The 16,059-nt window shown below is 49.3% G+C and overlaps 1 protein-coding gene across 2 annotated transcripts in view; it reads left to right on the top strand.

The window, feature by feature from the left end:
* Positions 1-16,059, top strand: part of PPP5C (protein phosphatase 5 catalytic subunit) — a 43,866-nt gene that overhangs the window by 21,663 nt on the left and 6,144 nt on the right. Inside the window, exons 3-6 of one of the 2 annotated variants that reach the window (XM_055249882.2) lie at positions 6,757-6,904; positions 7,604-7,725; positions 14,919-14,984; positions 15,303-15,401. In XM_055249882.2, the coding sequence (XP_055105857.1) occupies positions 6,757-6,904; positions 7,604-7,725; positions 14,919-14,984; positions 15,303-15,401 (435 nt within the window). The remainder of the gene's footprint in view (positions 1-6,756; positions 6,905-7,603; positions 7,726-14,918; positions 14,985-15,302; positions 15,402-16,059) is intronic. The other variant, XM_055249883.2, reaches the window with a different exon arrangement.

Genomic DNA, 16,059 nt, shown 5'->3' with positions numbered 1-16,059 from the left:
AGTCTACAAAAGACATTATTTTGCTCTTGTTTACAGTAAAGTAGTATTCCTTCACGGGGATCTGGACCACCCTTCCCTTCTGCAAGCTATCACACTGGTCCACGACACTGATGGCATTTTGCTAATTGGACCTAGTGAGCATGAAGCAGCTACTCTGTACTTATTGGTAAGACGGTGTGGAATGAGGCAATTCTCCTAATAAACACCCTCTCATATATACCCACATGCATGGGTACAGTCATGCATTGCTTCACAACGGGTAGTTCTTGAGAAATGTGTTGTTAGGTGATTTCATTGTGTGAGCATCATAGAGTGTGCTTACACAAACCTAGATGTTACAGCTTACTGCATACACACCTAGGTTATGTGGCATGGCCGAGTGCTCCTAGGCTACACGCCTGTACAGCATGTTACTTTACTGAATGCTGTGGCAACTGTAGCACCACAGTAAGTATTCGTGCATTGGAACGTAGAAAAGGGATGGTAAAGTCATGGCTCACACCTGTAATCCCAGCACTTTGGGAGGCCGAGGTGGGCAGATCACGAGGTCAGGAGTTCAGGACCAGCCTGGCCAAGATGGTGAAACCCCATCTCTACTAAAAATACAAAAATTAGCCAGGCGTGGTGACACGCACCTGTAATCCCAGCTACTCGGGAGGCTGAGGCAGGAGAATCGCTTGAACCGGGGGGGGCGGTGGTTGCAGTGAGCTGAGATCAAGCCATTGCACTCCAGCCTGGGCTATAGGGTGAAACTCCATCTCAAAAAGAAAAAAAAAGATAAAATCTAGTACACCTGTTTAGGGCATTGACCATGAATAGAGCTTGCAGGACTGGAAGTTTCACTGGGTGAGTCAGTGCGTGAATGGTGAGTGGATGTAAGGCTAGGGCAGGAATGTGTATGTCTGTCGGCTTCATAAACACTGTACACTAGATTAGACTAAATTTATTTTTAAAAATTTTTGGTTCTTCAATAATAAATTAACCTTAGCTTACTGTAACTTACTTTATAAACTTTTTAATTTTTTAAAACTTTCTCACTTTGTTGTAATAACACTTAGCTTAAAAACACACATATACACCTGTACAAAAATATTTTCTTTATATCCTTATTCTGTAAGCTTTTTTCTGTTGAAAAAAATATTTCTTTTGCTTTTTAAACTTTTTTGTTAAAAATGAAGACACGAACGCAGACATTAGCCTAGGCCTACGCAGGGTCAGGAGATCAGTATCACTGTCTCCCGCCTCCACACCCCATCCCACTGGAAGGTCCTCTGGGGCTGTCACACGCATAGAGCTGTCATCTAGGGTGACAGTGCCTTCTGGATACCCCTGAAGGACCTGCGTGAGGCCCTTGAGGAGGTGTGGCTCTTTTCAGAAAAATGACCATGGTGGTTCGCTTGGCTTCTTTTTTCATCATGGATTTGTTTTTTTGTTTTTTTTTTTTTTGAGACGGAGTCTCTCTCACCCAGGCTGGAGTGCAGTGGCGCGATCTCGGCTCACTGCAAGCTCCGCCTCCCGGGTTCACGCCATTCTCCTGCCTCAGCCTCTCCGAGTAGCTGGGACTACAGGCGCCCGCCACCATGCCCGGCTAATTTTTGGTATTTTTAGTAGAGACGGGGTTTCACCGTGGTCTCGATCTCCTGACCTCGTGATCCGCCTGCCTCGGCCTCCCAAAGTGCTGGGATTACAAGCGTGAGCCACCGCGCCCGGCCCTCATCATGGATTTGTGTGAGTAATGGCGTTGTGCTAAGACATTTCTATGGCTATGCTGTCACTAGGCAATAGGACTATTTCAGTGTGTTTATCTTCTGGGACCACACTCGTATATGTAGGCCACTGTTGACTGAACATCATTATACAGCTCATGACTGTGTGTATGTCTCTCTTTTTTTTTTTGAGACGGGGTCTTGCTGTGTTGCCCAGGCTGGAGTGCAGTGGCGCGATCTCGGCTCACTGCAAGCTCTGCCTCCAGGGATCACTCCATTCTCCTGCCTCAGCCTCTCGAGTAGCTGGGACTACAGGCGCCCGCCACTGCGCCCAGCTAATTTTTTGTATTTTTAGTAGAGATGGGGTTTCACTGTGTTAGCCAGGATGGTCTCGATCTCCTGACCTCATGATCCGCCCACCTTGGCCTCCCGAAGTGCTGGGATTACAGGCGTGAGCCACCACGTCCAGCCTGTGTGTGTGTCTCTCTCTCATTGGTTCTGTCTCTCTGGAGAACCCTGAGTCTCATGATGGATCTGCTCCTCACGGGGTCCTTTTCCAGAAGACACCACCTATATACTTCTTTCCTGTCTATGTTTGGAACTTGGGTGCAGACCTAGGCCGAATCTGGGGGACTCCCTCTGTGCTCCCTAGCCCTTCCTGGGATCTCCTGGTTTTTTTTCTGTGGCTTTGGGTTCCTTACAGCAGAGTCCAGCACAGTCAGTTAGAAATACGTGTTGCCTTTCAAGAGGATACTAGTGCCTGTACACCTACAGCATGGATCTGTGAAAGTAACAGGAATAGTCACAACCGCTGTTTCATCCAGCACTCGCCATGGCCCAGGTTGTGACTTTCATGCAGTAATAACTCATTTCATCTTCACAGCTACCCTGCACAGTGGAGACTTTCTTTATCCCTGGTTTATAGGTGAGGAAACCGAGGTCCAGAGGGTAGTTCACTCCACTGAGGTTGCACAGCCAGGAGGTGGCAGCTCTGTCCCAGAGTCAGGCCATAAGCAGGGCAGGTGCAGTGGGTCCGAGTTTCTCGGCACAGCACTCACCCTTAGCCCAGGCAGTGCACCCTGGTGGTCTCTCCTCTGACTTATTGTACAGAAAATGCTGGGTATGACTTGCCAAACTCATTCACCAGAAACTAACCCACTAGGGTGAAAACCCTCATGTCAGGCTTCAGGCTGTCACTGGGCAGCGGCATTTCCTGCCCTGGAAACCTGACTTCCCCCAGCTGCCTGCATGCCTCAGGCGGGCACGGCTCCCATCTGGGCTGCAGCTCATTGTCTGCATGTTGGAGATATTCAGAATGCCCTGTTACACCTTGTACTGTGGGTCCACCCCACGTGGGATCTTGATGCTGCTCTATAATCCCTCACCCTCAGTTTTAAAACCCAAGCAGTTCTGAAGAACAGTTGTTCAGGTAAGTTTGGGCAACTCGTTCAGTGGCAAAACCTGACCTGAACTACTAAGAGGCTGCTGATGGTCTTGATTACTCTCCAGTGGCGTGTCTGGAGGTTTTGCTGCAGAAATGGCCATGTGTGTGTGCTTGTGATTACTAGGTACTGCCCTGGACCTGCTGGGGGTGTCCTGTGATAGAGGATATACACCAAATCATGTGGGTGTTTTTGTTTTGTTTTCTTTTGGGTTTTTTTGAGACAGAATCTCACTGTGTTACCTAGGCTGGAGTGTGATGGCATAATCATGACTCACTGCGGCCTTCCCTGGGTTCAAGCAATCCTCCCACCTCAGCTCCCCAAAGTAGCTGGGACTACAGTCAGGCACCACCACACTTGGCTAATTTTTTTTTTTTTTTTTGTATTTTTTTCTAGAGGTAGGAACTCACTATGTTGTCCAGGCTGGTCTTGAACTCCTGAGCTCAAGTGATCCTTTCACCTCAGCCTCCCACAGTGGTGGGATTATAGGCGTGAGCCACTGCCCTGGCCATCCACCAAATCACCTTACTAAAATCCAAAAAATTCCCAATCCCCAAATACACGCAGCCCCCAGGGTTTCTTCGGGGATTGTGAACCTGTGTTACCATTTCACCAGCTCCAGACATCATTACCCGTGAGTACTCGCCACTGAAGATAATGCTTTTAGAAACAACTTATTTACTTAGCACTGTGGATTCACCTGCAGTTATAAGAAGTAATGCAGAAATCCCAGTTTTCCCTAAACGTATATCTGGCATAACTACATAAATATCACAGTCAGAATACTGACCTTGATACAATCCAAATGCCACTTTAAAAAAAAAGTTCAGTGTGAAGTTCTGACCCAGTGGGCCTTCAGGAGCTGAGTCCCCTGTGGTCTGGACTGAATGACCTTCCTCAGGAGCAGGAGCCCAGCAGGGCATCTTCACTGCCCCAGCTAGACCTTGCGCAGCGCAGCAGCTACAGTAGCAGCAGGCCTTGGGATGAGCACTTGCCTGCTGCTGCCTGGCATTAAGTTCTCACAACAGTCCTCCAGAGGGTGCTGGCACCACCCCTACTTTCTAGAAACTGAGGGAGGCTTGAGACGTGAGGCCGCCTGCCCTGACAGGCCTGGATTCAGACCCAGGAGGCCTAGTCCCAGAGCCCAGGCTCATAACCACTGCCCCACGCTGCCTCCCTGGAGGGCATGCAGTGTGCCCCGGGGACGAGAGACCCAGGCAGGGAGGGGAGGTGGCAGAAGGGGAGCCCCTCCCAGCGTGCATGGCGGAAATCAGGAGCCTGGGCTTTGGCACAGGTTGGCCTGGGAGAGAAGGGAATCCTGGCTTCCTGGGTGAGTGACTTCACCTCCCCAGGCCTTGGTTTGCTCGTCTGTCAGATGAGGATTGTGAAAACACTGCCATGTAGAGGTGCATGGAGGACAAATGAGCAAGTGAATTGCTCACACAATATTAGGCACATAGTAAGTGCTCCAGAAGTGAGCTGTGTATCATTACTGTTGCCGCTGCCACTGTTGGTATTCCCACTCCCTTTCTCCTCCCTGCACTGTCATTGTTTGCCTTCGTTTGCCTTCCCAGCCCGCCCGCCCCCGGAGAACAGGAGACTGGCGGGGAGGAAATGCTCAGTCACTCATTCATTTCTTTGGAGAAAGAGGGGAGGGGAAATTCATTGACTGCTGCAGGCACAGCTATGGCTGAGCCTCAGCCCTGCCCTCACAGGGCCACCTTCTAGTGGGGTGGACAGACCGGTTCCCAGCAGGGCTCTTGGCTGGAACAGGGGAGCCCAGGGGCCTTTGGGAGCCCAGAGAGGGTGCCTGACCCAGCCTCTGGGGCTTCCTGGAGGAGGGACCAGTGGGGCTGAGACCTGGAGGAGGAAGTGGAGGTGTGAATGAGGTGCTCTGGGCAGAGGCAGCCTGCACAAAGGCCGGGAGCCAGCACGCTGGGGACATGAGTGGTCTGGCTGGGAGGTATAGAGGGGTGGGAGGAGCCGCATGGGCCAGGCCACATGCTGGTTTGGATGCCAGCCGGGTGTGGGCACATAACCAATCCCCATTGGGAAGGATGCCAGGGGCTGCTTGGCGCTGTCTTCCTCCCCTGCCTTACACCCACCCACAGCCCAGGCGGAGCTGCCTGGCAGGGTGCCCTGGGCCTGCCCAGACAGGGAGGAGGCCGTGGCCTGCTGGGCCTGGGCTCTTCTCACCCCGCTTGGTGCACACACCTGTTCCTAGCGTGGATGAGCCTCACCCCCCACTTCTATCACACCAACCTGCAGGGGTCAGTGGGTGTCTCTGTGGAGGTTTCTGAGTCATGCTGCCAGGCTTTCCACCAGAGGCCACCCCTGCTCCTTGAGGGCCGGCCCAGGGACCTCCCAGTCTGTCCTCTGGCACAGGAGATATGGGGGTCCGCTCCTGGAGAGGCTAAGGATGGTGGGCAGGTCAGACGAGGTCTATGTGACTAAACTGAGACACAGAGGTGAAGTCACTTGCCCAAAGTCACATGGCAAGTAAGTAGCAGAGCCAGGATCTGAATCCAGCCCCCAAATCCAGTCTGCTTTTCAGGTTAGAAGATCAGAGTTTGCAGGAATCAGGGTAAATAAGGTGGGGAGAGGGGAGGGGATAGGGCTCCTTTCACTGGGAACTTGCTGTGTCCCAAAGCTGAACGCCCCATGCCTATCATGTATGATCTGGTCATCAGCGCAGCAGCCCCAGAAGGGGGACCGTGAAGAGCAGTGGGCGCCCACATGGAGTTTCCTTTCACCTGGCACCTCTGTGCAGGGTTCACAAGCATTCACCCATGCAGCCCTCACACAGTGGCCCTCTGAGGGAGATACGGTTCTCAGTGCCACCTCAGAGGGAAACTGAGCCACAGAGAGGCAGACTCACCTGCCTGAGGTCACCCAGCTCATGACTTGCAGAGCTGGGATTTGAACCCGGTGTCCGGGATCTGTGACCCTCAGTTCCTCTCTTCAGTGGACAAAACAGGGAAATCTTTTGTCCCGGGCCTCCCCAGAGGGTGAGGGAGGGAAGTGACAGCACTCGGTGCTGCTGCCCACCTGCCCCTGCTGCATGCCAGGCCCCTTGTGTTACTTATTCCTTCCCACAGCCCTGGCAGGGGAGCCGTGTGTCACCTCCCTGTTAGAGATGAGGTCACCTGGGCTCAGGGAGCCCATGTCGTCCAGCAAGTCATTGGCCCTTTGCGTGAGTCTGGGCTGTTCCTGTGACCGTAGACCCGTCCAGGCCCTTCCTCTCATGCTCCCGCCACCTTGGTAGTCACGATAGTAGCATCAGGACGTGCTTGGGACGCTGCTCACCCCACAGAGATTCTCACAGGGCACCCGAAGCTGAGCCCACAGTCCTCAGGCAGTTGTTTGATTTTAGCGCACTCATAGCTAAGATTGATGAAGTGCACGCGTGCGGGCAGCTTTGCTGTGCCCAGTTTTGGGGTGCAGAAACCAAGGCTCAGCAGTTAAACATGTCTAGGGTTGCACCATCAGCACCTGGTGCCCAGGTGGTCTGACTTCCACGTTCATGGAACCCAGGGCTGGGCAGCCTGGGGGCAACCGCTGTGCCCCCACCTCGGCCTCAGTGTGCACGCCCCTTCCCTCCCACCCAGGTGGTCAAGGTGAAGCCCCACGACAAGGATGCCAAAATGAAATACCAGGAGTGCAACAAGATCGTGAAGCAGAAGGCCTTTGAGCGGGCCATCGCGGGTGACGAGCACAAGCGCTCCGTGGTGGACTCCCTGGACATCGAGAGCATGAGTGAGTCCGGCCTGGATGCTCCACACTGCAGCCCAGCACATTCCACACGGGCCTTCTCCATTCCCTGGGGGTGGGGGTGGGCTCAGGGGTAGCCCCTTGTTCTGCCCCCAGGCTGCTGTCTCGCTCCTCTGCCTGCGTTCCAGGGCGCTCCATCCACAGCCCAAAGCTGGGCCTCACGCTTCCCAGTGAGCGAGATTGGAGAGCCATGGACCACCTGCCAGTTCACAGGCCCTCCCTCCGGGTAGTAGCACAGGCCCCACAGGCTGTGTCTGATTCACCTCTAGGTGCTGAGAAGATCCAAGGGATTGTTCTGGATCATCCCACAGATGATTATTGAGCATCTCCTATGTGCCAGGCACTGTCCTAGGCACTGGGGGTACAGCTATGAACAAAACCCTTCCTGTCCACATGGAGCTTATACTCTAGAAGGGAGATAAGATAATGAACAAGTCATGAAATGAATAGTGCTAAGTGCCATAAAACTGAATAGGGTAAAGGGGGGTGGGTGAAGGAAGACAGGGAGGTCAGGAAGAGGCCTCTGGGCCAGACCTGACCCAGGAGGGGACTCTTCACTCGCTCGGTCCGTCTCTCGACCTGTGTGTCCACAGCCAAGTTTGCCCCATCCCTGGGAGCGAGACTCCCTTCCCCCTCACAGTGGCTGTGGTCACTGACTCTCGTTTCCCCTCATTCACACCCTAGCCATTGAGGATGAGTACAGTGGACCCAAGCTTGAGGACGGCAAAGTGACAATCACTTTCATGAAGGAGCTCATGCAGTGGTATAAGGACCAGAAGAAACTGCACCGGAAATGCGCCTACCAGGTAATGCACCTGTCAGGTACCAGGCGCCCAGGAACCCTGTGATGGCGTCACAACACTGCCAGCCGTAGGCACTGAGCAAAATGACAGGAGAAGGGCGGCCATGACAGGCAACACTGAGCAGGAGTCGTGTGCCGGACACTGTGCCGAGGGCTTACCACGTGATCTCATCTCATCCCACAGCAGTTTGGGGAGGTGGCAGGCAGTGCCATTTGACAGACGCAGGGACAAAGGGCCAGAGAGGCCAGGTGACTGGCCCAGGGTGAAAGGTGAAGAAGCAGTAGAGTCCGTTGCTTTGAGTTCTCATCCTAGGCTCTTGGGCGTCTGTGGCTGTTGGTTGTTGCAGGTTGTTTGGGACCTGATGGTTGCTTGTAGTCCTGAGACCACCCCCTCCCTGACCCAGGAGGGCAGCTGGCCACAGGGTGTTAACTGGTTGAGTGAGACTCGGGCTCTGGTATCCCATCTGGACAAGGCCCCCTGCCCTGACCTCTTAGGGCTACAGGGACCTTACCATAGTTTTGGGGAACTGCTGAGATCCACTACCTCCTGGGTTGGTTATGAGGATGCGGGACTTCTTGTGAGTCAGGTTGACAGGCAGGTGACCCTTACAGGAGTGTGCAGGCAATGTGGGAAGCCGCCATTTGATAGGTCCTAGAGAGCCAAGCGGCCTGGGTTCAAATCTCTGCCTTCCCACATACTAGCTGTGTGCCTGTGGGCAGATGGCTTCACCTCTCTGTGCCTTGATTTCCTCCTCTGTACAGTGGAGATAATCATACTGTCTCCACCAAGGGCTGTTGTAAGGCGCAACTGCGTGTAATCCACATCAGTGCTTCAAATAGTGCCTAGCACATGGTTAGCGCTCTGTATGGGTTAGCTGTTGATGATCATGTTGTTAAAGGTGAGACAGGAGGAGGAATGTCCACATTCCTGGTTGTTTTTAATTGAAGTATAATTAATGCACAATAAAATATACAAATCTGAAGTGTCCTGTTAGATGAGTTTTTAGAGTTTTATGTGCCCACTGCCCAAGCAAGTTACAGAACATTTCTGTCAACCAGAAAGCTCCCTTTGACCCCTTTCTAGTCAGCCCTCACTCTCATCCCAGGGGCAACCACTGATCTGATTTTTCACCACTGTAAATTAATTCTGCCTGGTTTTGAATTTCATGCCAATGTCATATGGGCTTACAGCGTTTAGTGTCTCTTTCATGTGGCATAGTGTGTGTGGGATTTGTACATGGATGTTGTGTGTATCAGTAGCTCAAGTCCTGCATTGTCTGAACAGCCCATGATTTGTTCATGCGGTCTTTTGAGAGACATTTGGGTTATTTCTACTTTGTAGCTTTTATAAGTATAAGCTGCTATGAACTTTCTTGGACAAGTCTTTTTGTGAACATGTTTTCATGGTTCATGTTGAATTTCTCTATCGATTGTCTTTTTTGTTTCATTGATTTTTCATTCATTATTCTCTATGCATGCTTGAGGCTTAATTTGCTCTCTTCTGGCTTCTGAAGATGGACATTAATGCTGTTAATTTTACATCTTTTCCTCTACACAAAGCATTTAAAACTAAATTTCCTTCCAGGCAGTAAGTTAGCTGCATCCTGTGAATTTTGATACGTCGTATTTTCATTGTCATTGAGTTAGAATTGTTTTCTAATTTTCTTTATTGTTTCTGGTTCTATCCATAGGTTATTGAGAAGGGTATTGTTTAACTCCCAAATATTTGGGGACTTCTAGATGTTACTGTTACTGATTTCTAATTTGGTCAGACAACACGCTCTGGATGATTCCATTGGGGCTATTTTTAGATCTGTCTTGGTAAACCTGCAGTATGTACTAGAAAATAGTGTGTATTTTGCAGTCATTAGTCATAGGGCTCTATAAATGTCAATTAGTTCAAGATGGTTGAGACTGCTGTTAAAAATCTTTTATAGCCTATTTTTTCTAATTGCTCAATCATTTATTGAGAGGGGGCTGTTAAAAGCTCCAACTATACTTGTGGATTTGCCTGTTTCTCCCTATAATTCTCAGTTTTTTGCTTCCTGTATTTTGAAATTTTTATTAGGCACACATTTAGGATTGTTGTGCTTTCTTGATGAATTGACTCATTATAATGAAGTGACTTCAGTACTTTTTGGCTTGAAATCCATGTTTTCTATTAATATAGTTAAACCAGATTTTTACACTTAATATTTGCATGCTATAACTTTTCTACCCTTTTGTATTTAACCCATTGGTATCTTTATATTTAAAATGTTTTTCTTATAAACAGCATATACTTCGGTCTTGCCTTTTTATCCAGTTGGACAATCTTTACCTTTTTTTTTTTTTTTTTTTTTTTTTTTTTTGAGATGGAATTTCGCTCGTTGCCCAGGTTGAAGTGCAGTGGTGTGATCTCGGCTCACTGCAACCTCTGCCTCCTGGATTCAAGCAATTCTCCTGCCTCAGCCTCCAGAGTAGCTGGGATTGCAGGCACACGCCACTATACCCAACTAATTTTTGTTTTGTTTTGTTTTTTGAGACGCAGTCTCATTCTGTCACCAGGCTAGAGTGCAGTGGCACGATCTTAGCTCACTGCACCCTCTGTCTCCCAGGTTCAAGTGATTCTCCTGCCTCAGCCTCCTGAGTAGCTGGGACTACAGGTGTGCGCCACCATGCCCTGCCAACTTCTGTATTTTTAGTAGAGATGGGATTGTACCATGTTGGCCAGGATGGTCTCAATCTCTTGACCTCGTGGTCCACCTGCCTCAGCCTCCCAAAGTGCTGGAATTACAGGCATGAGCCACCATGCCTGGCCTAATTTTTGTATTTTTAATGGAGACAGGGTTTCACCATGTTGGTCAGGTTGGTCTCAAACTCCTGACCTCAGATAATCCACCCGCCTTGGCCTCCTAAAGTGCTGGGATTACAGGTGTCAGCCACCATTCCCGGCCAATCTTTACCTTTTAATTGGAGTGTTTAGTTCATTTATATTTAACTATCAGCAATCACATGATTGCATTTCAATCTACTGTCTAGATATCTCTTTTCTATATGTCCCATTTGTTTTTTTTTTCCCCTGTTTCTCCTTCTTTGACTTTCTTTTGTGTGAATCAGGAATCTTTTAGCATTTCATCTGTTTTATTGAATTTTTTGTTATACTTTTGAAAGTGTGTGGCGAGGGGTGGCGTGTTACGTGGTTGCTCTAGAGCAGCCCTTCTCAGCCGAGGCTCTATAGAGAGAATTAAGCCCTAACTCCCTTAGGCATCCATTATATACACAGTGAATTAACTTCTGTCCTGTGAATCTGTGTGCTCTCCTTAGGAGAACTGTGCAGATATCATTGAAAATATTTTTTGTGGGGCTTAATCATTTCCCGGAACCCTGGATGAAGAAGGCTGCTCCAAAGATTACAATGTGTAACTTTAACTTGTCCTATTTTACTTTCAAATAATAATATGATACTTAATGGACAATATAAGAATCTTACGGCCTGGAGCAGTGGCTCACGCCTGTAATCCCAGTAGTTTCGGAGGCCGAGGCAGGTGAATCACTTGGGGTCAGGAGTTCCAGACTAGCCTGGTCAACATGGCAAAAACCCCATCTCTACAACCCTGTCTCTACTAAAAATACAAAAATTAGCCAGGTGTGGCCGGGCGCGGTGGCTCACGCTTGTAATCCCAGCACTTTGGGAGGCCGAGGCGGGCGGATCACGAGGTCAGGAGATCGAGACCACAGTGAAACCCCATCTCTACCAAAAATACAAAAAAGATTAGCCGGGCGTGGTGGCGGGCGCCTGTAGTCCCAGCTACTAGGAGAGGCTGAGGCAGGAGAATGGCATGAACCTGGGAGGCGGAGCTTGCAGTGAGCCGAGATTGCGCCACTGCACTCCAGCCTGGGTGACAGAGCGAGACTCCGTCTCTATAAAAAAAAAAAAAAAAAATTAGCCAGGTGTGGTGGCACGCACTTTTAATCCCAGCTGCTCGGGAGGCTGAGGCAGAAGAATCACTTGAACCCAGGAGGCAGAGGTTGCAGTGAGCCAAGGTCGTGCCACTGCACTCCAGCCTGGGCAACAGAGCAAGACTCCATCTCAAAAGAAAAAAAAAAGAATCTTACAATATTGTAATTGCTTTTATTTTCTCCTCAGCCTTTGTGCTCTTGTCATGCTTCTGCATCTGCTATAAATATATTGTTATCATTTCCTTAAATAGACACTAGTCTTCTAAAGAAATATACGTACGAATACACGGAAAATGTCTTTTATATTTACCCTTTCTCTTACTCCTTGTTTCTTCTCCCATATGTGGGTTTCTATCTGGTGTCATGCCCCTTCTGCCTGAATACTTTGAGCATTTCTTACAGTGCATGTCTGCTGTAGACTAATTCTCTCAGCTTTGGTCTGCCTGAAAATGTTTTTATTTTGTCTTCATTTTTAGGGGTGTCTTTGCTGGATGTAGAATTCTAGGTTGACATTGTTTCTTTCAGTGCTTTAAATGTGTTTTTTTTTCCATTGCCTTTTGACCTCCCTTGTTTCTGTGAGAACTCAGCAATCATTCCTATCTTTGTTCCATATAGTCTGTTTTTTTCTTCACTGGTTTTAAGATTTTATCTTTGTTTTTTAGTAGTTTGACTATGATGGGCTTTGATATGCTTTTTTTGAGTCTATCCTGTATTCACTGAGCCTTTTTGATCTGTGGGTTAATATCTTTCATTAGTTTTGGAAAGTTCTTAGCCATTATTTCTTCTTAGATTTCTTCCCATTTCTGCTCTCCTCTCCGTCTGGAAAGCTAATAACATGCTCTTTGATACTATTTGATACTATTCCTTAGATCTTAATGACTTGAATTTTTTAAATTCTTTTCACGATTTTTCCTCTGTGTATTTCAGTTCAGATAATTTCAGTTGTCCTTATGTTCACTGATTCTTTGTAACTGCTGTTAAGCCCAACAAATGAATTATTTATTTCTTATATTGTATTTTTTATTGGTAGCATTTTCATTTAGTTGTGTTTTTTTAATAGACTTTTCATGTCTGTGTCTCATGTGTTCATGCATATTGTCCACCTTCTCCACCAAGTCCTTTCACACATTTACCATGGTTATCTTAAAGTCTCTGTCTGATAGTTCCATCATCTGGTTCATCTCTGAGTCTGCTCTGGTACCAATTCTTCATGTGTCTTATAATTTTATTGTATGCCAGGCATTTTGTATAAAAGAACATTAGAGACTGAGGTAAATAGAGTTTTTCCTCAGAAAATGGCACACTTAGGCTAGGCACCATGGCTCAGGCCTGTAATCCTAGCACTTTGGGAGGCCAGGGTGGGCAGATCGCTTGAGCCCAGGAGTTCAAGACCAGCCTGGGCAACTTGGAGAAACCCCATCTCTACAAAAAAATACAAAAATTAGCCAGACATGGTGGTTGGCACCTGTAGTCCTAGCTACTTGGGAGGCTGAGTGGGGAGGATCACCTGAGCCTGGGAGGTTGAGGCTGCAGTGAACTGTGATCGAGCCACTGCACTCCAGCCTGGGTGACAAAGTGAGACCCTGTCTTAAAACAAATAAACAAATAAGAAAATGGCTCACATTTCTCCTGTTGAGCCACAAGAGGGAGGGGCTGTGTGAACCTCATCTGTAGGTTAGGGACAGCTTTTGTTGGAGTTTCTTTACCACCAGCTTTAAATGTGTTCAGAGTAGAATTAGGACTTTCCCTTCAGCAGAGCTTGGGATCTTAGCCCTGGCAGAATTCCAGGGATGTCTTTATGTTTTAAAGTCGCCAGCTTTTGGAACTGTGGGAGGCCTCTGGTATTCAGCCCTGCCGCCAGACTGTGGGGCCGCTGGGGTGCTCCCCGCTCTCGAGTCTCGCCCCCACTTCTGTACCTCAGGAGGTTTCTCTGCACCGCACTCCCTCATGCCCAACCGTCCACGAAGCCCGTGTGAGGGAGTTGGCAGGGGGCAGAGGCGGGCTGTGCTGGGGCTCCCTGGAGTCCTCATCTGTCACGCCAATCCCCACACGGTCATGAACTTCCACTCATTTCCCCTCACGCGGGGCATCCCGCCCTCCTGCCACACACCGGGATGAAAGCTGTGGGCTCCTTCCCCAAGGAAGGGCTCGTCCTGTCTGCATTTTGATTAATTTAGGTCCCTTTGCATTGCCAGCTCTCAGCTGGCTTTAAATTTGATTTTGTTGCTTGTTTGACTTGTTTTCATCTTTAGGGCGAGACAGTCTTTTGTAACTTTTCTACCTTCTGACTAGAAGTGGATGCCTCCTGCATTTTCTTAACACCTCTTCCCCCAGCTTATTTTGGAAATTGTCAAACCTACAGAGAGCTGAAAGAACAGTACAGTTAACATCGGTTCACCCTTCACCCAGATTCACCACTTGTGAACATTTTAATGTGTTAACTTTATGTGTCTGTCTACTTATATATGCATTTGTATGCGTATACTTTTTTCTTTTTTTTTCCCCTAACCCATTTGAGGGTAAGTTGCAGCCATCATAACCTGGATCTCTCAAAAACAAAGACGTCCTCTTGTATGACCACAGCTGAATTGTCCTACCTTAGAAATTCATCATTGATATGATAATACTGACTAAGGTAGACAGTCCACAGGCCATCCAGAAAATCTGGAAACACTGACAAATATGCATGTCATTGTCAAGGTCATCTCCAATCTGTGAAAAATAAATCATCTGCATTTCTAGACATCTATTAATATTTTAATTCTCCCCAGCTTTCCCCAAAACATCCTTTTTAGCTGCTTTTAAAAAATTCAGGGTCCATTGAAAGCACCAGTGTTGCCTGTGACCTGCCTTTTTACCTCTTTTTACCTAGAAAGTCTCACTTCCTTTTTTTGGGAGACTCTTTTGTGACAGTGACATTGTGCTGTGTCCAGGCCAGTTCTTTTATAAAATGTTCTGCGATCTGGATTCATGCATGTATTTCCACATGATGCTGAGTATTTTAAGATAATTCAAGAATCAGGTTTTCATATGAAACAATCGCAATGCTTCGGCACTGCACAGGCCACAGAAGCTTGCAGCTGCCTCCGGCCCCGCCTGCCCCTGCTCCCCCAGGCCTGCCCTGCCCTTTTTCTTCTCTCCCTGCTTCTCCGTCGCCCTCAGCCCAGCAGCGTCTCCTGGGCAGTGCAGGCTTTCGGGTCCGGGTTGGGCAGCAGCCCCTGCAGCCGGTCCCACTGAGTCTGCCCTGCCTTCCAGATTCTGGTACAGGTCAAAGAGGTCCTCTCCAAGCTGAGCACGCTCGTGGAAACCACACTCAAAGAGGTGCGCGTTGTGGGGCAGTGCGGGGAGGGCCAGCAGGGGTGGGCTCTCTGGCTGGGGAGGGGCCACAGAGCTCAGGAACTCACGGATCCACCTCCCTCTCTCCCTCACACCCCCACCCCTGTGCCTTTCCTCCTGAATATCCCATTTCTCTCCTGGCCTCTTGGTCTCTGTCCCACCCTCTTCGTTTGTGTTCCCTGCTTGTGTCTGTTGCATGATTCTTCTCGGTCTACTGTGAACTCTTACCCTTCCCCTCACCTCTGCCCCCTCCCCACGTCTCTCTCTGGGCCCCTCCCTCTCCGGTGGCCTCTTTTCTTTCAGACAGAGAAGATTACAGTATGCGGGGACACCCATGGCCAGTTCTATGACCTCCTCAACATATTCGAGCTCAACGGTTTACCCTCGGAGACCAACCCCTATGTATCCTTCTCAGCAGAGCCACCCTCTCCCCACCTCCACCCCCAGCCCCAGCCTCAAATCTGCACAGAGTGGGAGGAGCCCCTGCCAGGGAAAAGACGTGACCTTGGAAAGGGGAGGCCTGGCCATGCTGGGGCACAAAGGTGTGGGTGGACCTGCAGGCTGGCCATGCACCCCAGGCTCCAGGCTCAGACAGGCCTGGGCCAGCACCCACCTGCTGTGTGACCTGAGCTGGTATCTCAGTCTCTCTGGGTCCTGGCTTGTCTTTGTCTGCCTCAGGATGGCATTTGAATGGCACCTGGCACTGGCCACACTTGGGTTCCATCCTGGCTTTGCCACTTCCCAGCTGTGTGACCAAAGCAGGTTACTTCACTGCTTGGTGTCACAGTTTCCCCACTTGCAAAGGGGGATAATAATATGTGCAACCCTGTTACTCAACAGTTACTGAGAGGATGGGTTAAGAACAGGGCCTGGCCCACACTTGATGCTATATAAGTATTTCCTCATATTATGGTATTTGCTTGATGAATGGCCACTTGTAGGGCCACTAGGCCTATGCATTGTTGAGTGGGAGGGCCAGTGTCCCATCTCCCCCATGGCTCCAGGCCTCTCTGAGGAGAGCTGAAGCAGGTGGGCTGACTAGTCCCCGCACCTCCCCGCC

Source organism: Symphalangus syndactylus, chromosome 17, assembly GCF_028878055.3.
Source record: "Symphalangus syndactylus isolate Jambi chromosome 17, NHGRI_mSymSyn1-v2.1_pri, whole genome shotgun sequence".
NCBI classification, from domain to species: domain Eukaryota; kingdom Metazoa; phylum Chordata; class Mammalia; order Primates; family Hylobatidae; genus Symphalangus; species Symphalangus syndactylus.
This window is presented reverse-complemented; position numbering and strand designations above follow the sequence as displayed.